Below are 26,727 nucleotides of genomic sequence, written 5' to 3'. Positions count from 1 at the left end.
TTTAATATCGAGATGTTGCTTAAATGGAAGCTATGGTAGGTCAGCAAGCACAGGGTGATGGGTGAATGAGACATGTTGTGGGTTAGAGCACAGGCAACAGAGTTTTGGATGACCTCAAGTCTATGGAGAGTGGCCATCCAGGAATGCGTTGGAACATTCAAGCCGAGAGGCAACAAAAACATTGATGACAGTTTCAGCAGCAGATAAGCTGAAACAACGCAGAGTCAGGCCATTTTACATCGATAGAAATAGGTGCAGTTTTTTTCATTCATTCGTGGGATGTGTGCGTTGCTGGCTGGGCCAGCATTTATTGCCCATCCTAATTGCCCTTGAGAAGGTGATGATGAGCTGCCTTCTTGAACCGCTGCAGTCCATGTGGTGTAGGTGCACCCACAGTGCTGTTGGAAAGGGAGTTCCAGGATTTTGACCCAATGACTGTGAAGGAACGGCGATATATTTCCAAGTCAGGATGGTGTGTGGCTTGGAGGGGAACTTCCAGGTGGTGGTGTTCCCATGTATCTGCTGCCCTTGTCCTTCCGGGTGGTAGTGGTCACGGGTTTGGAAGGGGCTGTCAAAGGAGCCTTGGTGAGTTGCTGCAGTGCATCTTGTATATGGTACACACTGCTAGTACTGTGTGCCATTGGTGGAGAGATTGAATGTTGAAGGTAGTGGATGGGGTGCCAACCAAGCGGGGCTGCTTTGTCCTGGATGGTGTCAATCTTCTTGAGTGTTGTTGGAGCTGCACTCATCCAGGCAAGTGGAGAGTATTCCATCACACTCCTGACTTGTGCCTTGTAGATGGTGGGCAGCGTTTGGGGAGTCAGGAGGTGAGCTACTCTCCACAGAATTCCCAGCCCCTGAAGTGCTTAAAAAGAGATGTAAAAATAATAATTTAAACATCTGTGTAAAACTCCTTGTAAAATACCCGTCAAAGAGATTCCAGGTACTGGATGACAACACAGGTTATGGATCCAAGTAGACTTGCCTGAAACGTCACCATAGGGGGAAGTGGTGGTGTAGTGGTATTGCCATTAGACTGGTAATCAGGAAACCCAGGGGTAATGCTCTGGGGACCCAGGTTCGAATCCCACCATGGCAGACGGTGGAATTATAATCCAATAAAAATCTGGAATTAAAAGTCTAATGATAACTGTGAAAATATTGTCGATTGTCATAAAAATCCACCTGGTTCACAAATGTCCATTAGGGTCCTTACCTGGCCTGCATGTGACACCAGACCCACAACAATGTGGTTAATATGCCCTCTGAACAAGGGCAATTGGGGATGGATAATAAATGCTGGCCCAGCCAGCGATGTCCACATGAACGAATATAAAAAAAGGCTTTGGGATATGTATTGGTCTCCACCTCTTTTCGGCGTGCACCAGAACCTGGAAATTTGAGGCTTGTCCAAAATTGAGCCTTTTGTTTCATTTTAATAATGACAGTGAGCGGCTGGTGTTTATCGTACCTCCAGAAGCTGCCAGCTGGCCATTGTGCACACAATTTGGGTTGCCTGCCTCAGGGAACTCCTGGGTGGCTGGTGGTGAGAACAGGACGGAGGCTCGTGTGACCAGCAGTGACCCTTAGTCTGACCCTCACATGGAGGTAAGAGTGGAAAATGATTGCCTTTTTTCAGAACCTCCTGCCTTATATTTAATCACCGCTGGCTTGATCGCATGTGGAAATGTTAATTCTGAGCACAACAGCCCCAGCATCAGTTCAACTCTGGACAGACAAATATCTGGCAGGGATTCTCAAGCATGTGTTAGATGCCTGTGAGGATCCTTAAAACTATTTCAGATGGTGGCAGGGACACAAGAGAGCCTCCTTTACCAACATGATAGAGAACCTAACGCAAGCGTAGATTGAGCACGGGCCTTTGCGCCTCATAATTGTTTCTTTTCCTTCATTTTCCACCCGGAAAATGGGTTTAATGAGAATCAATTTTTGTCCCCGCTTCATGCTTGGATGAATAAGTTGTTCCATTTATCAAAAACAATAAGAGAAAAAAGCACCTTCACTGCGCTAAAATTTTGAGCTAACTTTTAGAAGTATAATCCTAACTACACCAGTCAGCTGTCTTTAGGCTTGTTTAGGTTAATGAACGTGTACCGTACTGAGGGAACATTTTGCGGCACACGGCTGGCTAGAAATAATCTCTGTCTGATGGAGTTTGAAAACAGCAAATTGGCCCAGAATTGCCTTCGGAGTCAAATTGAGCTAACGAGGAGCAGCAGTACATTAAGATCAAAATGCATTGTAAATGGTAGAGGCCTGAAATGCAGTTCTTATTTTGGCAATAACTTTGTTTTGGTGATGGTGAAGCAGGCAGGCTGCAGCGGCAGAATGCTCCATGCTGGAGCAGAATGTGACGTGTTCAGAATGTGTGGCCATTCACTTCGGTTGCAACAGAGGCAAGACAAGGTATCCAATCTCCTCTCAGGAAACCGGTCATTCGTTGAAGCCTTTCAAAGAGGCTGCATGCCTTCATTTTAGCAAGGTTTCTACTTTTGGACACTGTGGATCAGTTTTCAGTGACCCGACAGTCAAATGGAGCAGAGAGGAGTTGTATCCATCAAAAGTATCTTCACAGCAATGTTTGTGGCTCTCAAGAACCCATTAAGCAAAACTTAAATACCCTTCCCCCCACCTCCACGACCTCCCCCCATCAACAGCGCCTCCCATTTCCTAAACTCCTCTCTTTTGTCGATCAGGCTGGCTTCCAGACAGGGAATCTGTTTATTAAAAACAATATGTGCTGTGCGGGGATACATCCTCCTGAAAGGACACTGCCAGCTGACAGCTAACAAACCACTCCCATTGACACAGGACCTCAATAAAAAACCTCACACACTCGTCTGAAATCCCATTGTCCCTTCCGGAACACACTCCACTCCCTACTAACTAACGACAGCCCCACCCCTCGATGACTGCAAACATCACCAACCCCAACCCCAACTTGTCAACTGACTCCCAGTGGTGAAGTCCTAGCTTTCAACCTTCCACGGAAAATCTGGGCAACCCACAGCCATCTGAGGATGGGCCAGGGAACACATGGCCGCTTGCTGCACACGAGGAACAGGTCAGATTGTGACCATGGCCACCCAAGACAGACTATCACCCATTTGCTGAACTTCTGCCCTGAGAAATCTGTTACTGGCAGCATCACAATCATTCACACTGTGTAAACTGAAGCCGTTGAATGGATTGTTAACCTTGACATCAAACTATAACTGCTTCCTCAGCCCTATGAATAAAAAAAAAGAACTGTTAAGGGGAGTGTTCACAAAAATGCATTTATATAATCAATCTTACTGGAAAAAGCTGAGATTTAATATTTTGAAATGCAGTACCAATTGGTAGTTCCATGAAATTGAAAAGTACTTCTTTTGAACTGTTAAACACACAATTCCTTTTTTATGTAAGTGTCAGTATCTTTAAGTGCTGTGCGTAAGATGCTGTAAAGCCTTTAAATTTGTCCTCTACACTGTGCGTCGACTTTCATTATCTTCAACAAGATTGTACGTCATTATAGAGAGTGTGTAGACCGTTTTCCTTGATAACAGCTTGGCGATGCATGCAGTGTAAAGTGATGAATTATCCATAATCCCCTTGTGCTCAGGTTCTTCATGATTGAAGACAAGAACTTCAGGCTTTTACAGACCATTTGCAGTTGGGTAGCAAAAAGGTTATCCCCATAAGCATCAACGTGAGTGTTAAACATTTTGTTTTGTGTAATGGCAGGTTTACATCCGAATCAAAGATGATGAATGGAACGTCTACAGGAGATACACTGAATTCAGAGCACTGCACACCAGGCTACGGACCAAGTTCCCCTCAGTGAACACCTTTCATTTCCCACCTAAAAAAGCTATTGGAAACAAGGTACTTTTATAGATTTTGTCAAAATACTCACATTTCACCACTTAAAGAAATGGACATTGCTGACCTTCCACAATCTGTGCTATCATTAGAAAGGCTCGTTCACAAACCTTTGTTCTCAGTGTAACTTTTCTATTGTAGGTAAAACTTATATATTAGATTTGCAGCATGCTTAAATTAATGTGGAAATGACAGGAGCTTTTAAACAGAAACAGGAAAATAAGCTTCTTGCTAGGATGCTAATTTTTGTATTAGGTTTGAATTCTTTTTGTTGAAATGTGTGTTTTTTTGTGCTCGTTCTTCCACGAGCATAATTAACAGGCGATAAAATTACACAATTAATAGGCGATAGGGGTTGTCCTTCCGCAATATTTTGCTACCAGTCACTATTAATACAGCTGGAAGGGAATTATTGCCATTTTAGAAGGGCAGACAAAGAGAGCAGAACTTGAAAGAGATTGGAGTCAATTACATCATAGCAATGTCACACATCATTGCGATATTATCATGATGTTGACGGAGTGATGGTGTTATATGTTCATCAGTATAGTTGAAGGAAATACTACCAACATTTCTGTGGTTTTGCATTAATACTTTTTATAATTCCAGGATAAAATTTTTGGGGATATTGAGTAAGGGAAATAATGACTGAACAAAACATTAAAGCAGAACCTGTTGTTTTGTCCTGCAACACAGCTAAGAAATGATTTCTGTGGTAATACAGATGGGTGGTAACAAATGGGATAAATTGTTATCACGCTCTGACACCTTGGATAATCTACTTGTAAAACTGTGCAAGAGCAAGTAGCATTGTGGTAATTAACTCCCACAACTGTACTTTCAATACATGTGCTTCATTGTTGCAAATGACTAAAATGTCAGGTGCTGCTGAAGCAGATAACATGCCAGAGTAACATGCAGTGTGCATTTGATTGAGCAAATCCATGAAGCAGGCAGATAAAGAAGTGTGCGAGCAAATGGAGGGCAGGGAAATAAGACCAATTGGGGTAGCCCTTTTACAGAGCTGTCAACAGCGTGATAGGCTGTAAAATTCTGTGATGCTAGATCTGGACCCTACTTTACTCAGAGCCACTCTCTGCAGAGCAGTTTTAAATGCCCCGCTTTGAGGCAGCATGGGCACTTCGATGGACTGCAGTCACTTGTCAGTGAATAGCTGGCCAACGAGTAATGTTAGCAGAGATCTACAAAAGAGGTAGATCTACCCCCTCCATGGCAGAGACAGGTGGCCTGAATGGACTGTGGACAGGAGGGAAAATTGGGGGGAGGGAGGGGGGCCGTGGTGGCATGGTGGGCTGAGGATTCATATCCTCTTTGTAAAGAAAATGTCTTCATCTGTGTGAATGTCTTTTCCCATAATTTGGAAGCTGTATCAGTAAATAAGAATCTTAATACAGCAATGTTATACTAGCTAGAGAAAATGTAACCATCTAATCCAACAAGAGAGGAAGTAACCATTGCCCTTTGACATTCAATGGCATTAGCATCGCTGAATCCCCCACTATCGACATCTTGGAAGTTACCATTGACCAGAAACTGAACTGGACGAGCCATATAAATACTGTGGCTACGAGAGCAGGTCAGAGGCTGGGAATCCTGTGGCAAGTAACTGACCTCCAGACTCCCCAAAGCCTGTCCACCATCTACAAGGCACAAGCCAGGAGTGTGATGGAATACTCTTCACTTGCCTGGATGAGTGCAGCTCCCACAGTACTCAAGAAGCTTGGCACCATCCCGGACAAAGCAGCCCCTTTGATTGGCACCACATCCACAAACATTCACTCCCTCCACCACCGACGAACAGTAGCAGCAGTGTGTACCATCCACAAGATGCATTGTAGCAACTCACCAAGGCTCCTTAGACAGCACCTTTCCAACTCACAACCTCTACCACCTTGAAGGACAAGGGCAGCAGATACATGGCAACACCACCGCCTGCAAGTTTCCCTCCAACCCACACACCATTCTAACTTGAAACTATATTTCCATTCCCACACTGTCACTGGGTCAAAATCCTGGAACCCCCTTCCTAACAGCACTATGGGTATGGCTACATCACGTGTCCCGCAACAGTTCAAGAAGGTGGCTCACCACCACCTTCCCAAGGGCAATAAGGGGTGGGCAATAAATGCTGGCCCAGCCAGCGATGCCCACACCCGTGAAAGAATAAAAGAAAGGGTGATTCCCAGTGAAACTTGTTAATGGTGCTAAGGCCACGACTGACCAGTAACATCAGGTGGAATCTTGTGGAGGCGATGTGGACCTTGACCACTGGCTGGAGAGCCAGTGAGGGCCTCTCATTGCCTCGTTTAGTGAAGGCCCGGTGCATCTTGTTCCACTCAGGCACTTGACAGACCAGTGATCGAGGACGCTGAGGGTGGAAGTCCCGCCTGCCGAGAGCTGCTGACCAATCAGAAGCTGGCAGCTCTATCGAATGGCAGCACCACTGGGGAGTCATGGCTGCTGCAGATACAACACCCACCTGAGGCCTAGGACAGTGGACGGATTTCAGGCCAGATGTGAGTGATGGCAAGTGGGGGACGTGCTCTAAGCAGGCCCCCCTTCCTGATGCTGGGTACCTCGATCAGGCGCTGAGTGCCTTTGAATGAGGAAACCACCTGGGAACCTGCAAGCAACCCCACATGGGTTTGCTTTCCATGATCCCTGCATAGCCACCACTGGCTTAATACCAGAGATAGCGGGATAAGGTCCTTATGTAGGTATTAATTTCCTGCTTAAGGCTCTGAATAGATGGTAGTGCAGGAAGGCTGTGAACTGGCCTTCCCATCACAGACTTAATCAGAGTGGACCATCCCATCTGATTAAATGCGCCACCACCAAACTCGCCACGGTGGAGAGCACAAGATGCTGTCCTCAAATTTCTAGCATCAGCACTCCATCTTTTTACTGTTTATCAGAAGACAGTAAGTATAGTCTTTGACACTCTCACCTCTGATGCTGTTCAAAGTGCTCAAAATGTTAACCATAATTAACCAACTGAATGTAGCAAGCAGCTGGATAAAGGATACCGATATTAAGCGGAGAATTAACACAAATGTGTAAATTATGCATCCAGAAGCCTTGATTTATGATTTAAATAAATCTAGACAATCTTTATAACCATCACTAAGAAACTGTAATGGGGAATGCCTTTTTAGCATGTATCTAAAAAAAAAGAGGGTGTTTTGTGGCACTTCCAACACATGGCAGTCCATGGTCACAAATGCCCTCTTAGCGCATGGTACCGAGAGGAAGAGAGAGAAAAAAAGAACATTCCATATGCATTTACTCTAGATGTCACACAGTGAGTATTGCACAGTTGTGTTATATGTATTAAAAAATGAGAGACAAAATAAAGGCAATCATTTGTAATCCACAGACATTATGTGGAGCGCAATATCTCACATGTACCAAGCCCTAGCAGGATGCTGGCAACCATGGACTTCCATTTTTGATTTATGTTGGTCCATGATTATGCTTGGCAAGGTACTGCAGTGGTTTGTTGTTGCCTTCAGCAATATGGCTGACCAGGAAATTCTCCTGCTCTTACCACCTGCCGTCAGATGTATCGATACTCAACCTGTTTTGCCACGCTATGAATGCACCTCCCTTGGCTATCAAGTGCTGAAGTGGGACTCAAACCCAGAGCTTCTGGCTCACAAGCAAGGACACTACCCACTGTGCCACAAGCATAAAATCTACAGACTTTTAATTAAACTTTGTATTAATTCTCCCTTCAGTTAGACTTTGTAGCATGAAAAAGGTGCACACCTAAACTTTAAAAGCAGAATAATATGTTGTGTTTTGCATAATTATTCTTGTAAAACAGTACATCCTTGAACCTAGTGGGGAGATTTTCTAATATTGTAAAAATTCTGTGCGTGTGCACTTTCTGTCTGCCACATTTCTGACTTCACATTAATGTCTGCAAAAAAAAAAAGAGGAAGTAAAGGCAGGCATTGGAATATTTATAAAAACTGTCCAGAACCAGAGCATTCAAGAAGCACAGTAGGTGCACACTCTTAATTAACGACCCACATTTAAAGCCAAAGTGCCAGCCATGATTCAGTTGCAGCACTCTAACCTCTGAGCCCAAAGATTGTGTGTTCAAGACAACTTGGGGACAGCTTAAGCACAAAAGTCAAAACTGACATTCCAGTGCAGTAATAAGGGAATAATGCACTGTCTGAGGTGCAGTCTTTTGGATGAGGCATTAAATTGAGACCCTGTCTTCCCTCTCTGGTGGATGTAAAAGATCCCAAGGCATTATATTGAAGCAGAGCAGGGGAGTTATGCCCGGTGACCTGGCCTATATTTATCCGTCAGTCAACATCACAGAAAAAGATTATCTGGTGATTATCACATTGCTGGATGTGGGAGCTTGCTGTGCACAAGTTAGCTCCCACATTTCCTACATTACAACAGTAACTCATTGGCTGTAAAGCACTTTGGGATGTTCTATGGTTGTGAAAGGCCCTATATTAGTGCAAGTCCACCATTCATTTTGATCTCCAGCCTGAATTGATGTTTAATTACCTCTTCCATATGTTCTTATCAATTAGATGCAGATTTAGTTTAGCAGAAAAATACCTGTAATCCATTATATATTACATGGCATAATGCAGTTGTCATGATACAACTACATATTATGATTCCCACAGAGCAATGCCACAGTAGATCCATTATTATGCTGCTGCTTGTCTGTGCATCTATGTTTGTGCAAGTGTGTGTCGAGAGATATTAGATTGAAAGCCACGGAGGCTTAATAACTCAAATTTAATTTACAAAGTAATATTAATTGAAAGGGTTCACTGGTGTTTTCAAACAAGCTCTGTAAAGTGCTATAACACACCAGCTCAAAGATAACATATTATTCAATTCAGAGCTATAATTTCTTGTTTAGTTCCTTCTTCCAGTAGATTGACATTCCAATGGAGTATTTGGCCTTCATTCTAAGCTCTAGGTAATGTTAGCATTATCCCATCTAACTCTTTGACTTGCGTTTTAATTCTGTGCTGAGAACAGATTGAAGGAATGTTTGCTACTTATAGTCATCAGCTTAAGTATGCTTCATAGGTTGCTCTTAAAAAAAACAAATTACAGCACCAACTCCAGACTTCCAGAAGCTCAGATATATTGCATTTTAAGGAACCTTTACAAATGGAACATCAAAGAGAAAAGCTTTTTCAAAGTTTTTGTAGTTTAAACGCCTTGATTACAAGAATGTCCATTGTGTAAAAAATCAAAACTCCTCACATTTGCTATTTCACACACTATGCAGTAATCTACATGTTTAAAAGGACTGAATTAAAACCCGGCCGTCATAAATTCAAATTTTATCATGGGAAGAGGTGAAATGGAATAAAATGAATTTGGTAATTGGTGGGTTAGCACCAGGAAAATGATCACGAAAGTTTCTGGATTCTTGTAAAAACGTATCTGGCTTGCCTATGTCCCTCAGGGAAGGGTAACCTGTCACCTCTGCTTAGCATATTTAAGCCGCCTGCATTTGGTGGGCTCACAAGACATTTGGAAGTGACCGGCTGTTGACGTGCGTTGAGAAAACCATATCTTCAGGAACTGTATTTCCTTTTAAAATTTGGAAGGACAGTGCATTATTTGGACACCGGATTTTTTTTTAAAAAGGTCATAAGTTCATCTTTGGACTGGGAGCAAGCATAAACAGAATTACCTGGAAAAACTCAGCAGGTCTGGCAGCATCGGCGGAGAAGAAAAGAGTTGACGTTTCGAGTCCTCATGACCCTTCAACAGAATGCCTTTTCCAAGAAATCACCTGGCCAGCATAGTACTTGAGGAAGAGAGCTATTTGCTTATTTGAACAGTAATTACTTTAATTGCTGTTGAAAACTGTTTTAAAGGTAAAAGACCTGGTGATTTACTGGAAATCACCTGACAATTGAGCTTCAAGTTTTGAACTTGTTTTTTTTTAACTCAGTTGAACTGAGAAAGTGAAAAGCTGCCCGGCTCATATTCTCCTTGCCTTGCCTGAAATAAAGTGATCATCAGTATCCAATAAAGATCCTTATCTCAGTGGGACTTGCCTGTATTTGAAAACCCGAGAGGCTGAGAGGGGAAGGATTGGTCCGGCTCTATTCTCCTGTTTCACCAGGCGTCTACTGGGACTAGCGGCCCATCATCACAAGGGAACACCAGATTGGCAACTTCAGAACCCTGAGAACTTTATCCTTTTTATAAAGTTTTTTCTTCAACCGCCCTTCTCTGCAGAGACCCCATCTGTTTGTTCTTTGTGTGTGTGTGTACGTGTACACTTCCAGATTAAAAATTGTGTGTTAACCAGTTCTTGCAACTTGTTTCAAAAAGAAGCTTCATTTTATAATAAATCAATCATTCTGAGTTTATTAAAAGAAGCCTGGTTAAAGTCTCTTTTAGTCTAGGTCCATGTCATGAAGCTATTAATGTATATTACGTTTTTGGAAATTATTTTTTTTAAATAGAGGTTTAGTCTGTGTGTAAAAGCAAAATACTGCAGATGCTGGAAATCTGAAACAAAAACAGAAAATGCTGGAAAAACTCAGCGGGTCTGACAGCATCTGTGGAGAGAGAAACAGAAGAGTCATATGTACTTGAAACGTCAACTCTATTTCTCTCTCCACAGATGCTGTCAGACCTGCTGAGTTTTTCCAGCATTTTCTGTTTTTGTTTAGTCTGTGTGTGTTAATTGGATTAAAGCCAGCGAGTCTGGGTGCTTTGGTGTGTGGTAGTTTTGAGAAGTAAACAGAGGTAGAGGTACATTTGCATTTTGTTGAATAGAGTATTCAAGAAGGGGAGTGAAATCTTGCACCTAGCTAGGAGACACCAAGCAATATGTAAAATTGGTACTATGAAAGGAGTTCAAAGGGCCTGGTGATACAATGAGAATTTACGTTCAAAGAGAAGTGCTAGGTATATCAGAAGGGAGTTTGTGTGTGCAGAGCAGAGGCATGTAACATCTAAGCAGCTGTAAGCCTACAGCTGCCTGCAAAGGAATCAAATTGAAAGGAACCTTATTTTGAATTTATAAGGTGAAAATGCTTTTCCTGGTATCTGCTTAAAGTCTCTGGGTTATTGTTGCCATAGTGGAGTTTAATTTGGGGATTTGTCAGAAGCTATGATAGCAGTAAATTGTAGCCATGTGTATATGTTTAATTTGTTGTAAATTAATAAAGGTTTCATTTAATTTGATATAAAAACATCTCAAAAACTGGTGGTCTTATTCCTGAATTCAGAGTTGCATCTCAAGCATACCAGTTGAAAATATAGGTTATGACAGTTGTTTAAAGTTTCCCGCTGGGATTTTGAATAACTGAGCCTTTACCAACTGCTGTGCCATAACAGTCCAACAGTAACAAAGGTAAACAATTGACCATTTTGGTGAGCGAATTAAACATTTACAATAATGGTGCGACCTGCGGAGTAGTGGGGCCAGATAATCTGTGCACTCCTCCCATCCCAGTCCTAACAATTGACGGCAGGTACACTTAGCGGGGAATCAGATATGGAGGATTGCACCCATAAATTGGTCACCCAATGCTATTTTTTGCCCAACAATCAGGCATGCAAGGACTAACTTCACCCCTTAAAGTTTTTAGAGATTGTGATCTGTTTCATCAATGACCTAAAGCAATGAGCAGTTATGTGCAAGTGTGTATAGAGATATTAGATTCAAAGCCAAGCAGGCCTAATAACACAAATTTGCTTTACAAAATAATATTCATCGAAAGGGCTCACAGTTGTTTCCAAATAAACCCTGTAATGTGCTATGCACACTATGGCATGTGGATAGCTCAGTCAGTGCTCAAAGATAACATATTATTCAATCCAGAGCAATAATTTCAGGAACTGTGCATTAAATCTGTTTTCCAATGTGATACCAATTTACTGACAGAAAGGAATAAGGTAGGATGGTTGAGTTACCTGCCCCTCCAAGATTTTCCTGCTCCGTCAGTAGCAGGCACTAACATGACATTGTCATTTTGATATTTTTTTAAAACGGTGACATAGCTGCAATCCCAAGCTTAGTGTTAGACATTCTTGAGTGGGGAGACAGTGGCATAGTCGTGGTGATGTCACTGGACTAGTAACCCACGGCGACTGGTGGAATTTAAATTCAATTAATTAAAAAATCTGGAATTGAAAGCTAGTCTCAGTAATGGTGACCATGAAAAACCATCTGGTTCACTAATGCCCTTTAGGGAAGTAAATCTGCCACCCTTACCTGGTCTGGCCTACATGTGACTCCAGACCCACAGCAATGTGGTTGACTCTTAACTGTTCTCAAGGGATGGGCAACAAAGGTTGGCCTGGCTGGCAACGCCCACATCCTATATGAGCGAATAAAAGAACGAGTGCTTTCGCATGCTAAACTTTAAGCTCCAGCTACCTGGTCAGAGAGTGCTTACAGAGACAGAGACACAACGCTCCACTTTCAGATATTGCCACCTTTCATCTTACCAAAGGCTGAGGTTTGTTAGGAAAGGAACAAAAAAAAAGCTATTTCTAAAGAGTGAAGCTGAATGTTGGTGTGTGATATGGATATTGCTCTCATCGTGTGCTGATAGTTCTATCCTGCTCTATCATGCTCTTGCAGTGCTAGCAGTGAATGGAGGATAATGTTAATCATAAATCTCATTTGTAGGTTGGATAAGGGTAGGTAAAGAGGAATCATTTCTTGCTGTTACGAGCTGCTTGCTATGCAGCACTTTTAAGAACATGGCAAAATTGCTGACTTCTATCATGGATGAATGACCATAACAAAACTCCAAGTCCCTTTTTACTTACAGTCATTGATTGTTATATCCTCAGCAGAGATAAAGACAAATTAGATTTGGTTTTGGTTTCATTCAAGCGTTACCTTTTACCCTTGAGTAAAAGTACTATTAACAAGTGCGACTTTAAAACCCAATAAAACGCCAAAGGTTTATATCAGCAGCAAAATTGATGGAATAGAGTTGAGATGGTGTATTTTTTTTTAAAAAGAGCTGCCTTAATTGTATGTGATAGGATAGGTTAATTTGAAAAAGCAACACATTCAGATAGTGGGTCTCTGAGGTGTGTTGAATCCTGAGAAAATGCCTTGTTCGTAGCCGTAGAGAGGAGAGGAATGTGATTCAGTTACTTGGCACACTGAATATCTGTAGTCACCAAATGGGTTCATAGGATAGAAAACTTTCAATGAGTGGCACACCACCAGAAAACGTTTAGGCCAGAGATCCAAATATGAGGGTTTCTCAGGCTCTAACTGAATCCAAGGGCCATTGTTTAAAATTATTTAGTGATTGTTTTTCCTTCTGGCGTCAGAATGCTGGAGATTGCATTCTAGCTTTCCATCTTCCTCAGGCATTCTATATAATTACACTTTATACAATATATATTTGCTGGGAATATTTAGTGTTGAAATTTAGTCAGACATTCTCCAGCAGTTTTTTGGTATTTAAAATTTGCCTGAAGCAGTGGGGAAGCAGTCACACTTTCAAGGTATGGCACAAGAGTTTAATCAGTGTGATAATGGTCACCCTGCAGGATAATCACGGTTATTAGCCAGAAACTGCAATGTAATCCTTCCGTTTTATGCAGGAGTTCATGGCTTCATATTCTCCACTGAATGTGTAACGTGTTAATACAGGCTGATCCCAAAAAAAGGAATGGCTTAAAAGATTTATTTGAGTGATTGACTTTCCTTGGGGAGAATATGTATGGAAATAAAGGTTATTCTGCTTCAAAATTTAGATAGCCATAAAGCACACAACAGGGACAAGGGACATGGGATTTGCCCATTAGTGACTGGATTTCAAATACAGTAATAATAGAGAGAAATCATTTCTAAACAGAGTGCAGATTTGCCTAGCCTTTTGCTTCTATCATCCATACATGAGTGTGGTAGAAAATACTTATTCTGTTTTGTTATCTGCATATGTAGGTCAATATTCTGATAGTGCTTAAGATTTCATCACCTATTTTTGCACAAAAGATGTTGGCACTGAGCTGTGAAGTATGTTTGCATTTTGGTCACTTGTACCAAGAGTCAAAGTTCCCAGGTTTGACATTACTCAGCAGATGCAGTAAAATTCTTATTATTCTGCTCCAACAATATGTCTTAAGGCCAACTCAGCAGCCACTGCCAGCATAAGATGTTCTCTTTCTTGTACTGTTTGAAATTGTTAATTTAATCCCAATTTTAATTCTGTGCCCCCTGGACTGTTGAGTTGTGTAGCAGGAGATGTGAATGGAGCTGAATATTGGAGGATCACCAGTGACAGGCTATGCAACATCTCCTGCAATGTCTATCGCTAGAGGAACCCTGCACTGTTGCAGATCTTGCCAAATTCAACAACAAGGTGCAAAAATGTGTCCAGTTCTGGCTGGGCCATATATAGACTGTCCGTGGACACGATAAGAAGAACCAGTGACCAGGCCCCCTTTGACCTTACGATGGAAAGCAGACAATATGGAAGAAGCTGAAGGTTGTTGGGTTAACACTCACTGCCCTGAGGAAGTCCTCAAGCGATGACCTGGAATAGAAATGATTGATCTTCAAATATTCTGACCAGCTTCTTTTCCGTCAGAAGGTGGCTCACCACCACCAATTCTGAAGGATAATTAGAGGTGGGCAACAAATGCTGGCCTTGCCAGCGACGCCAATATCCCATGAAAGAATTAAAAATGACTCCAGCAGCTGGACAACTCTTACCTTGTCTATTATTGACCTCAGTTTTGGAAGGGCTTCTTGGTGCCATGCTCAGCTAAAAGCTGCCATGATATCACATGTTGTTAGTGTCACCTTACCTTTGGCATCCATCTGTCACTCCTTTGTTTAGATCAAAGGAATGATGAGCTAAGTGAACCTGCGCTGAGCATTGGCAAGCAGTTTATCAGTGAATACGGTATTGAGATTTGCTGATTATTGGAAGAAAACTTAGAGGCTGTTAACAGTTGGTTTGATTTATTCTGCTTTTTGTGGAAAGCACAAGGCTGAGCATTTTTTAAAAAATCGTTGGGTAGGTGACAGTGTTTTAACTGCACTGTAATAGCTTGTTTGGGAATGAGTGGATAATTGCAGTGAATAGGTCTTCAATATAACAGCTGGGGTAACAGTAAGGGCCTGCCTGGACCTTTTGCTGTGTCCAGTGAAACCAGTGGCTTCTGAATGTCATGTGATGTGAACTAAATTGGCAGGATACTGTTACCCTTGATTGGGGACCACTGGAGGAGGCTGAGTGGGATTGTCTACCCAGTACTTCTGATTGAAGATGTTTGCAATGTCTGTTGTGTTTACATGCTGGTCAGTGCGTGGTTTAGGATGCAGATGTCATAGAGTCTCCCCCTCCTGTTGGCTACCTGACCATCCACTACAATTTTTGGCTAGTTGTGATATGACTCAGAACTTCTCTCTGATCTGTTGATTGTGGGACCCTCAGTTTGATCTCTAGCCTGCTACTTTTGGTTCTTAGTATGCAGAAAGCCCTGTGTTGTAGCATCACAAGTTTGGCAGCTCTTTCCCAGATATGTCTGGTGCTGATCCTGCCGGCCCCTTTACATTTGAACCCGGGTTGATCTCCAGTTTATTTGTGATTTATGTTATTCCAAAAGTTATTCACTAACCTTTTCTCCCAAATGTTGCTTTGCCTAAAGCTCATGGGAGTAAACCAGTACTTTTTTGTTGTTGTTCTGCCTATTTCAAGTGTTGGCCTGAAATATAATTTCCGTTCTATAATTTTCCAATATTCAGTATAGATGCATCTATGTTCTTAATTATGTTTGAGAACCCCATTACGTTGTTGGATGGGAATAAGCACAGTACCATCATTCTTAGAACATCATGAACAGAGACGTTGACACCCAATTACCAATTTTTACAATAGGAGTTGGAAAAATTTGAATCCTGTTCAAATACGTCATCTTAAGAATACATTTATAAAATCAAATTGTACACTAATCACTGAATATGGGGTCTACTTTGCCTACTTTGCAGATGCTGCACATAGTGTAATAAAAGACTGCCTTAGAGATAGCTGGCCAGCTCTCAAATGGTCTTGTCTTCCTTAGTAATAATAAGAATTTTAACCTTATAATTTGTTTTAGGAAATCTCATCCAAGTTAGCTTAATTAACTTTCTTTTGATAGAATGTCAAGAAGCCTCCGATAATACCTTAGTGATATGCAATTTCTAGATGGATCTTGGCATCGGTGTGATAATTAGCATGTGTCACCTTTAAACCATTTCCAAGTTTAAATTGCATTTTGTGCTTAAAATGTAATAATATTTCATCTAAGGCATAGAATACAATACCAGTAAAGTATTCTATATATTGCAAATTAAAAGTAGAATATTAGCATCTGAATTGTTATAAAATGAACTGTAGTGTATATAAAGCATTCTCTGGGCTCGAAGATTCTAATTATGAATTTTGTGCCTTTTTTACATTTGTAAATTTAGACTTCACTTAAATTTGAAATGTGATGGAAACCTGCTGTGTACCTGGGCATTCACATTGAATTAATGTCAGTATGACATTTGCAATTTGTTCCAAAAACGTATGGGTTATTTCTGCTTGGTATGCTACATTTCAACACTGAAATCATCAATTACTGGAATACTTATGAGAAAAATATATATTTTTAGCAATGGCTAATGTATGTACTGTAATTTATTTTGAGTTATACAAGTATTAAAAATGTTGCAATTGATATTAATCAGTGAGGGGACAATTGGACAAAGCGGGTTCAAATTCAGTTCAGACTAATGAGGTGGAAGTATTTTTTGTCTGTTCCCCATAAGAGCTCTGTGTGAAATGATTTTGGGAACTCAAAAGCAAGCGCTTAATAGGTTTAATTCCACAGCAAAGGACGGTCCCTAATTTGTCATCTAAATTGCCCATTGCAAATAAAATAATTCACAGTGAGAGTGCTTTTATGAAGCTAAGTTTAAGGCATGTTGTTTGGAGAGCACAGAGAAAAACTTTACTTTACTCTGCATACTGTTTTTGCTCTGCTTGTGTTATGATCTTTGTTTATTTCTTGGATATTTTCATCATGCTCAGCACCAAAGATCACCCCCATATGCAAGGTTCCCCATAAGAACCAGAGTGTGACTCTACATGCACAAGAGCTGGTATAGCATGCCAGGGATTGAACAGAAAATCCCTTCTAACTATGTACAGCTTGCTGGGTCTATCAAAAGCCCTCCTAGACTTTGGAAAGCAATAAAGTATACACTCCTTCAGACCTTGGCTTAAGGTATAAATGAATAAATGGCAAACAACAAGGATTTCACAATGTCTGTGAAAGGTGGGCATGGACAGGTTAACAGAATAGGCAGACATATAGCGATGCAATTTATTGTAGCGAGGTGTAATGCAGTATGTTTTCAGAGGAATCAAAGGAGGTGGATGAACACTGAGATGTTCGTGTAATAATATATAATTCTTTGAGAATGAGAGGACAGGTAAAATCAAGCCGTAAAATCCAATATTATTTTGGGATTTATAAATAGGGACATAAGGCAGAATTTTGTGTAAGTGACATGTTTCAGTCCACTAGTGGGAAACGCATGGCACTTTTCCAAGGATCGCCCAATGCTATTTAAGTGCAATCAGGCACTCAAGTGGGCAGCATCGACCCTCCCACAGAATTAAGTATCCGGTGGGGTGGATATCCCGCCCCCAATAGCTGCTGACCAATCAGAGGCTGGTAGCTTTCCCTTGCCGGCAGTGCCACCAGGAGCGGTGGCTGCTGCCGGTAATGCTCTGAGGCCCTCACCAGGGACCATCACTGGATCCCAGGAGGCAGGTGAGTCTGAGCAGGTTATGGGTTGCGGGGAGGGGGTTGCCAATGAGGTGGGGGGAGTAGTTCGGAGGCAAGGGCAGGGGGTGGCTCTCAGTGGGCACCTCTTCCTGCTGCCAGGTCCCTTGAAGGGCACTAAGTTCCCCTGAAAGAGGGTCTCCCCAGCCCCCGGTTTTGCTGGCAAAACCTTACGGTGTTTGTTGGGTGGCTTCAGGAGGTACAGGAGACCTATATGAGTTTGGGAAAATCCCAAGCCCACCAGTAAATCATTGTGGGCTCGGGGATAATGGCCTTTAAGGGCTCGATCAACAATGAGCTTAATTAGTTGGCAGGCTGATACCCCTCATTGGCCCAATCTTGGTGCTGACTACGTAGGGGTCAGTTTTCCCACCACAAGAATGGGCCACGCGGCCGCCCCCACTATTATCTGGGCCCACCCGCCACTTAGACTGCTCAGGTGGTCTTCAGAAAACCCCAGCCACAGTGTATGAGTAAAGTGGCAATGTATTTGTTAGATGGAGCTATTGGGACACAGCTGTGTGGTATTGTGGGTGCCCCATTAGAGAAAGCCATAGAGTGTGTACAACGTACCAGAGTTGAGAAGTTATAGTTACGAAAGGAGACTGAGACACTGGAACTACTTCCATTGGAGTAGAAAAGGCTAAATAATGTCTAATAATAGAGATGATTTAAAATTATGAAGTATGTTGATAGGGTGAATGAAGGAAGATTGTTTCCTCTGATAGGAGAGTCAGCAACAATGGGTCATCAATTGAATGCTATCATTAGGAATGTGGGAGAAATGTCTTTATTCAGCAAGTTGTTTGAGATGGCAGGCTTATTCACAGGAGGTAATTAGATCTGAGACGGTTGCACCTTTTAAGCGAAAACTGGATAGAAAGAGGAAACGGTAGATACATAGCCAAGGGGAAGATGTAATGTTCTGTTAAAGATCTAGCGCAGACATGCTAAGCCAAATGCTTTCCTTCTGTGCTGTGATCTTCCATGGTTCTGAAACAAGTAAGCAATAGCAAAAACAGGGTGTTTACAGCAAAATGTTCCTCCTTGAATAACATAATAAAATTGCCATTGCACTAAAACTCAAAATAAAACTGGAACGGAGACAGGGTCCCTTACTAGAATTTTAAGTGGCATTTTGTAAGGCTCATCAGTTTCCAACTGACTTCTTGATGAGTTAAGTAGAAAACTGGTCTGTTGGGTGAATGCTTCAAGACAAATCCTTTGAAGTTCAACCAGCAACAGAGCAACCTTTGCTTTTATAGCAACAGAGGAAATCTAGCTTTAAAGAACAAATAAAGCTGCCAATCACACTGACACTTTAAAAAACACACAGAATTCTGTAGTTCCTGTCTAAATAAACATTAGCCCAAATCCATTTATCATCTAGTTACAAAACCCATTTGACTTAACTATTTACCTGAACAAAAACAAACAGTTTCAAAATAAAGTTAACGCGAACATACATATAAGATAAAAGCAAAATACTGCGGATGCTGGAAATCTGAAACAAAAACAAAAATAGCTGGAAAAACTCAGCAGGTCTGACAGCATCTGCGGAGAGGAACACAGTTGACGTTTCGAGTCCGAATGACTCTTCATCAGAACTAAAGAAATAGAGAAATGAGGTGAAATATAAGCTTGTTTAAGGAGGGGGGTGGGACAGATAGAGCTGGATAGATGGAGGCAAAGAAGAGATTTCCAAAGATGTCATAGACAAAAGGACAAAGGGGTGTTGATGGTGGTGATATTATCTAAGGAATGTACTAATGGGGACATTAACGGTAGCAAGCAGGACAAGCTAGTGGCAGATGGCCCAAGTGGGGGTGGGGTTCGGGGGAAGGGATCAAAATGGGCTAAAAGATGGAGATAAAACAATAGATTGAAATACATTTAAAAATAGGTGGGAAAAGAAAAATATATTTTTTAAAAATGATAAATTATTGGAAAAAGGGGGTGGGGATGGAGGAGAGAGTTCATGATCTGAAGTTGTTGAACTCAATATTCAGTCCGGAAGGCTGTAAGGTGCCTAGTCGGAAGATGAGGTGCTGTTCCTCCAGTTTGCGTTGAGCTTCACTGGAACATTGCAGCAGGCCAAGGATGGACATGTGGGCATGAGAGCAGGGTGGCGTGTTGAAATGGCAAACGACATGGAGGTCTGGGTCATGCTTGCGGACAGACCAAAGGTGTTCCGCAAAGCGGTCAACCAGTCTGCGTTTGGTCTTTTCAATGTAGAGGAAACCGCATTGGGAGCAGCGAATACAGAAGACTAAATTGAGGGAAGTGCAAGTGAAATGCTGCTTCACTTGAAAGGAGTGTTTGGGCCCTTGGGCAGTGAGGAGGGGGGAAGTAAAGGGGCAGGTGTTGCACCTTCTGTGGTTGCATGGGAAGGTGACGTGGGAGGGGGTTGAGGTGTAGGGGCTGTTGGAGGAGTGGACCAGGGTGTCCCGGAGGGAACGATCCCTACGGAATGCCGCCGGGGGTGGGTGAAGGGAAGATGTGTTTGGTGGTGGCATCATGCTGGAGTTGGCGGAAATGTCGGAGGATAATCCTTTGAACGCGGAGGCTGGTGGGGTGATAGTGAGGACAAGGGGGACCCTATCATGGTCCTGGGAGGGAGAGGAAGGTGGGAGGGAGAGGAAGGTGTGAGGGCGGATGCACGGGAGATGGGCCGGACACGGTTGAGGGCCCTGTCAACCACCGTGGGTGGAAAACCTCGGTTAAGGAAGAAGGAAGACATGTCAGAGGAACTGTTTTGGAAAGTGGTATCATCAGAACAGATGCGACGGAGGCGAAGGAACTGAGAGAATGGGATGGAGTCCTTACAGGAAGCGGGGTGTGAGGAGCTGTAGTCGAGGTAGCTGTGGGAGTCGGTAGGCTTGTAATGAATATTGGTGGATAGTCTATCACCAGAAATTGAGACTGAGAGGTCAAGGAAGGGAAGGGAAGTGTCAGTGATGGACCATGTGAAAATGATGGAGGGGCGGAAATTGGAAGCAAAATTAATAAATTTTTCCAGATCCAGATGAGAGCATGAAGCCGCACCGAAGTAATCATCGATGTACCGGAGAAAGAGTTGTGGGAGGGGGGCCTGAGTAGGACTGGAACAAGGAATGTTCCACATACCCCATAAAGAGACAGACATAACTGGGGCCCATGCGGGTACCCATAGCCACACCTTTTATTTGGAGGAAGTGAGACGAGTTTAAGGAGAAATTGTTCAGTGAGAGAACAAGTTCAGCCAGACGGAGGAGAGTAGTGGTGGATGGGGATTGTTCTGGCCTCTGTTTGAGGAAGAAGCGGAGAGCCCTCAGACCATCCCGGTGGGGAATGGAGGTGTAGAGAGATTGGACGTCCATGGTGAAGAGGAGGCAGTTGGGGCCAGGGAACTGGAAATTGTTGATATGATGTAGGGCGTGAGAGGAATCGTGGATGTAGGTGGGAAGAGACTGGACAAGGGGAGAGAGAATGGAGTCAAGATAGCAAGAAATGAGTTCCGTGGGGCAGGAACAGGCTGACATGTTCGGTCTGCTGGGACAGTCCTGTTTGTGGATTTTGGGTAGGAGGTAGAAGCAGGCCGTCTGAGGTTGGGAGACTATGAGGTTGGAAGCTGTGGAGGGAAGGTCTCCAGAGGAGATGAGGTCAGTGACAGTGCTGGAAACAATGGCTTGATGTTCAGTGGTGGGGTCATGGTCCAGGGGGAGGAAGGAAGAAGTGTCTGCGAGTTGACGCTCAGCCTCCGCGAGGTAGAGGTCAGTGCGCCAGACAAAAACAGCACCACCCTTGTCAGCAGGTTTGATGACAAAGTCAGGGTTGGACCTGAGAGAACGGAGTGCAGTAAGTTCAGAAAGAGACAGGTTAGAGTGGGTGAGAGGAGCAGAGAAATTGAGACGACTGATGTCACGCCGACAGTTCTCAATGAAAAGATCAAGAGCAGGTAAGAATCCAGAAGGAAGGGTCCAGGTGGACGGAGAATATTGGAGGCGGGTAAAAGGATCCGTTGAACAGGGAGAGGACTCCTGCCCAAAGAAGTGAGCACGGAGACGAAGGCGGCGGAAGAAAAGTTCAGCATCATGCCGAGCCCGAAATTCATCGAGGTGAGGATGTAAGGATATGAAACTGAGTCCTTTGCAGAGCACTGAACGTTCAGCATCAGAGAGCGTAAGGTCAGGGGGTATAGTGAATACACGGCCGGGGCTGGGATTGGAAGACAGGATGAGATCAGGGGGGTGGGCAGGGGTGGAGGGTCCTGGATGGGCATTGGTGTCGATGAGTTGTTGGAGCTTGCGTTCCTTTGCACCTGAAAGAAAGAGACAAAGTTTCTTGTTGAGGCGTCAGATGAGACGAAGAATAAAATGAAACTGGGGGCAAGGACAGCTTAGAGATAGGGTGAGTCGGTGCTGCAAAGACCTTTGTAAACCTTCTAGCATGTTGGACGCTAAAATTTTGTGTGGTCGCTTTTCTTGACCTTAAAGAAAGAAGAGCCTACATTTATATAGCGGGTTTTATGCTATCAAGGTTTCCCAAACTACGTCACGATAGTGGGTTACTTTTCAAATGGAGTACTTATTCAACAACCTTGAGAAAATGACTACTTAATCTGTTTTGGTGGTATTAGCTGAGGGTTTCATGTTGGCAAGAATATCAGGAGAATTCCACTACTTTCCTACCAGTAGTGGTTTTACAGTGCTTCCCCTGAGGTGGGCTTTTGTCTACAACAGAAGGACACAGACACACACTGTCAATAATATGTTTTATATCAGAGAAGATGCAAACTTTGCCACTTTGGTACACAATTTACTCCTGTTAGATCAAAGTTGGTTAATTGAAATGTTTGAATGTTACATTTTTTATTGGCAAACAAATTTGAATTATTAGGTGAAGGCTTTATATTGTAATGAAAACACTATGTATAGTGTTGGATGATAATTGTGTGTTTTCCAAAGTATAATTTAATACCAAAATATTTATGGGCCTGATTTTAACCCACTCAAAACCCATTTACTTAGAGTTAAAATTGGGCTCAATGTTGTACCAGTTTTTCAACTGTTAGTGGAAACATTAGAACCTTACATAGTAAATCTTGATTCTTTAGTAGAGTTTAGTTAGTTTTAGCATCTGTTCTTTCTGATTTGAATCCTTAGATTTGGTGCTATAGGAGGCAGCATCTGCCTTTTATCTTTGTAAGCTTCAGCATTTCAGTCTTAGATTAAATTATTTCTAAGCTATTTTACAAGCACACAGATATTACTAAGTTTTATTGACAACGAAGTGTATGTGGAAAATTAGGTGGTAAACTGAGGAAAACATTCAAGAATATTTTCCCTCTCAGCACTGTCACGGAGGTGTTCCTTATTACACAGGTTAATACAGAGAGGAAGAAGGTGCAATAATAGCTGCTAGTCTGTACAGTTGAGATGTATTGTGCTGCAAAGTATCTTTGCCTGTATAAGCCGAATTTCAGCCTTGTAGCAATGGCTGTGTTGAAATAGAGTCAAGATTGTATGGAATTTTATTATATTTTTAACATGTTTTTAAGGATGCAAAGTTTGTGGAGGAACGTCGTAAACAACTCCAGGAGTACCTGAGGAGCATAATGAACAAAATTATACAAACGCTCCCAGAGTTTACATCCAATCCTAAAAAAGAGACTCTTATGCATCTGCTGCCATTTTGTGTGTAAGTATGTAACTCTTATTTTGACAGAACATATATCGACCTGATTTGCAGACTATTTAATAGTTGGGTATTAGATTGGGATACACATTCTGTTTTCACTGGTCCTCTCCAATGTCAGTTATGTTTCTATTTCCTCCACAGGAAGGGTATGGTTTGATCCCATTTATTCACATGACTAGCATCTTTCTGCAAGTTTCACAAAACCAATTAAAGGAGTGCAGCAGTTATGCTAATCTGGATTCACCTGGCAACGCAAAGCACTTGGCTTTTCCTACCTGCCTCACCTGCAGGGGTGGATTCCATCTTCTCATTTATCACACGTTATTACCTAAAACTCAAAAATGAAGCTCGTACTATTAGTGTCTGTTCCTACTATAGTCCCAGTTTGCTGCATGTATTATACAAATTGTTCCTAAAGTAATAAATAACATTTAAAGCAGTTAACAACTGCGTATTAAACTAGTGATGATAATGAATGCCAATGCATCTTTTTTTTTGAGATATTCAGGGCCTGAGAGCTGACTAAAGCATAAACTAGAAATAAGTGTGCTGAAACATTCTTTATCGCCTTTAGTAATAACTGTTACATTGAAGTCATGCCCACTATCTCAGCCTGTCAGGTTATATGTTTTGCTTTTAGCCTTACAGAGGTTTTATTTCTTCCATAAAATCCAATGTGTTGACTATCACAGTATAGGTAATTCATCCATGATTTTTCACTGGCCAGCCAAAAAGCAGGCACTATACACTAATTGTAAGTATTTAAAAATCTGCATGAGAGTTCGCTTTATGCGCTGTAGTTTACATTATAAATAATTTAAAATAACCAAGCCCTTTTGAAAATAAATATTTCATTTCACTTTTCTCTGTTCTTATCACTGAAGTACATTATCGATATATGTTGGAGACTGATATTTTCTTAGTAAAATTAATCATTGAGTGATCCAGTCATGTAGATTTATTGATGTTGAGTACCTTATTAATTTCTTTTAACCTTTTCTTTAAAGCCATGAATATTTTAATTAAATAGAATACTTGTTCGGAGAGGTTGAATTTAAAATGGTTCTGCTTATTGATTCCATAAATGTATTGTGTTGATTGTTTAATGTAAACCACATATGCCCTACAGTAGTTGTGTAAAGGCTCATATCTACAATAAGTCAAAAGTTCACTGGGTAGTACAGAACTTGAGTATTGCTGGAAAAAAATGACATGCTGTCAAAGCTTTTCATCAGGACAGATGTAAGAATACCAAATTTCAAAGGGAGTAACAATTTATACTGCATGAAAAAAGGGTGTTGATTGGTTGCCAAGTCAACTCTGGTTGAAGTGTTGCCATGGCAAATACGCCAGGGAACTATTGTCCCCCACTCTGTTGACTTGCCAGTCAATCAGTACCTTTTCCCTCATGTATATATTTTTGCTCCCTTTGAAATTTGGCATTCTTGCAACTGTCCTGATGAGTGCAAGATAAAAACTTTGACAGCTTGTCTCTTTTTTTCAGCAATGCTCAAGTCAAATGTTCATGCAGTGCAATTACATAATCTATAATCAAGTACAAACAGCAATCCTTAGCATAGGGTGACTTTTAAAAAGTTCAACAAAGCTTCTGATGAGAAGAAATACTGAAGAAGTCTTATTACTTAAATACCGTGCTAACTCCAGTTGACAAAAATTGCATATTTTTAGTTTATGAATAGGAAGCAGTTATTAATAAAAAAAACAAAACTTAAGGCTGTGATATTTATCACTACTAAGTCTATAGGCAACTTGTTGTACTGTTATGTCTGGACTGGTCGGTGTTAGATTGGCTCAATGTTGGTATTCTGCTTGCCTCTTAGTCAGAGGTCATGGATTCAAGTCCCATTCCAGGACCTGAGTACAAAATCTAGTAGAGTACTGACAGATTGCTGCATTGTTGAGGTGCCATCCTTCAAATGAGACATCAAATTGAGGTCCCGCCTGTGGACGAAATAGATTCCCTGGCACAATTCGATGAAGAGCAGGGGAGCTCTCTCCCTGTGTTGTCCCTCAGCCAAAATCGCCAAAAAGAAATTAATCTGTCATATATCTTATTTACTGTTTTGTGGCCTTGCGCACCAATTGGTTTTTACATTTGACTACATAACAGCGGTGCAGTTCATTGCAAAACAGGTTAATTTTCTTTGAAGCACTTTTGGATGTCCTGTGAATGTGTAGGACACCATGTAAGGATGTAGATTCTTTCTTCATTCTTTGTGACCAAGGATCTCAGATTTTCACAAGATTAAGAAAGGTAAAACCATAGAAAAGCTCAATTTACAGTATTGTTTTCCGGGGAGGGTTTTGTGATCCTAATTTTCAGAGAAAATGAATCCTGGTCCTTTAAAAGTGCCCATTACAAAGCTGATGATTACAAGTTTTAATTTAACAACTTCATTTATTTCTGCAAAACAGCCATTTTGGCTACATTGCAGGATAAGTTGCAAATTCCTTAGAGGTCTTACTCCCATTATTTTAAGAGACTGTTCTATCTAGACTTTATTGTGAATTTCCCCCATTCCTCCCCAATGTCACCAACCCTTGAACCTCTACTTTGTGGAAAATTACTTTCTTTCATCTACCTCCCCTGAAAATGACATCAACTACTGCAGTGAATATACTCCTCAATCTCCTCCTCAGCAATGTCTTGTAGCAGTATGATCATAGTATTCTTCATAATTAATTTTTTTTTAAGCTAAAGCTTGGTTTATTCAGAAAGATTAAAGATGTGTTCTTATTCTTATTTTGCCTTAATCATTATAATCTTGACATTTAGATAGGATAGGTTGATAGCAAATTAAATGTAATATAAATCATGATAAACACAACTTCAGTTTATTAATTTCATGACATGTGATTGATTTGTAATTTATGGTAGTTTATCCTTTTTTCCCCAGAATCACCTGTTCTGTGTCATATGTTTAATCTTTAGTGGATTTAGAACAAATATTATCACATGAATCACCTCATTACAGACTTTTTAAAACTATGTACATTGTGTTGGATCAATATTACTCAATAATTAATATTAAGATTTACTGTGCAATTATAATGAAATCTTTGCAAAGAATAGCTATTCCAGGGGTTATGAAATGCTATGGAGATGCTAACAGTCTAAGGACTAAAAATATGGTACAGGTGCAGTGTCTCAAAATCGGCAACCTCAGGACCGAGTTCAGAGTTTGCCGATTTTCGGCTTTAAAAAAAAATCAGAAACTCAATTTAATTAATTGGAGACACATGAAATCAGGTCAATGGGTGGGGCTAAGGGTCGCTCGAACCACTCGGAGCATGGGAAAAGACTGG

The 26,727-nt window shown here is 41.6% G+C and overlaps 1 protein-coding gene across 2 annotated transcripts in view; it reads left to right on the top strand.

The window, feature by feature from the left end:
• snx29 (sorting nexin 29) overlaps positions 1-26,727 on the top strand; it is a 504,385-nt gene that overhangs the window by 432,688 nt on the left and 44,970 nt on the right. The window contains exons 19-21 of one of the 2 annotated variants that reach the window (XM_078559133.1): positions 3,748-3,888; positions 23,261-23,400; positions 26,319-26,361. In XM_078559133.1, the coding sequence (XP_078415259.1) occupies positions 3,748-3,888; positions 23,261-23,400; positions 26,319-26,346 (309 nt within the window). In that variant the 3' untranslated portion in view covers positions 26,347-26,361. Of the gene's footprint in view, positions 1-3,747; positions 3,889-23,260; positions 23,401-26,318; positions 26,362-26,727 lie in introns of those variants that run through there. The other variant, XM_078559132.1, reaches the window with a different exon arrangement.

Source organism: Cetorhinus maximus, chromosome 15 (assembly GCF_964194155.1).
Source record: "Cetorhinus maximus chromosome 15, sCetMax3.hap1.1, whole genome shotgun sequence".
Classification (NCBI taxonomy): domain Eukaryota; kingdom Metazoa; phylum Chordata; class Chondrichthyes; order Lamniformes; family Cetorhinidae; genus Cetorhinus; species Cetorhinus maximus.
The sequence above is the reverse complement of the archived record's forward strand: the minus strand, read 5'-3'. Positions and strand labels throughout refer to the sequence as shown.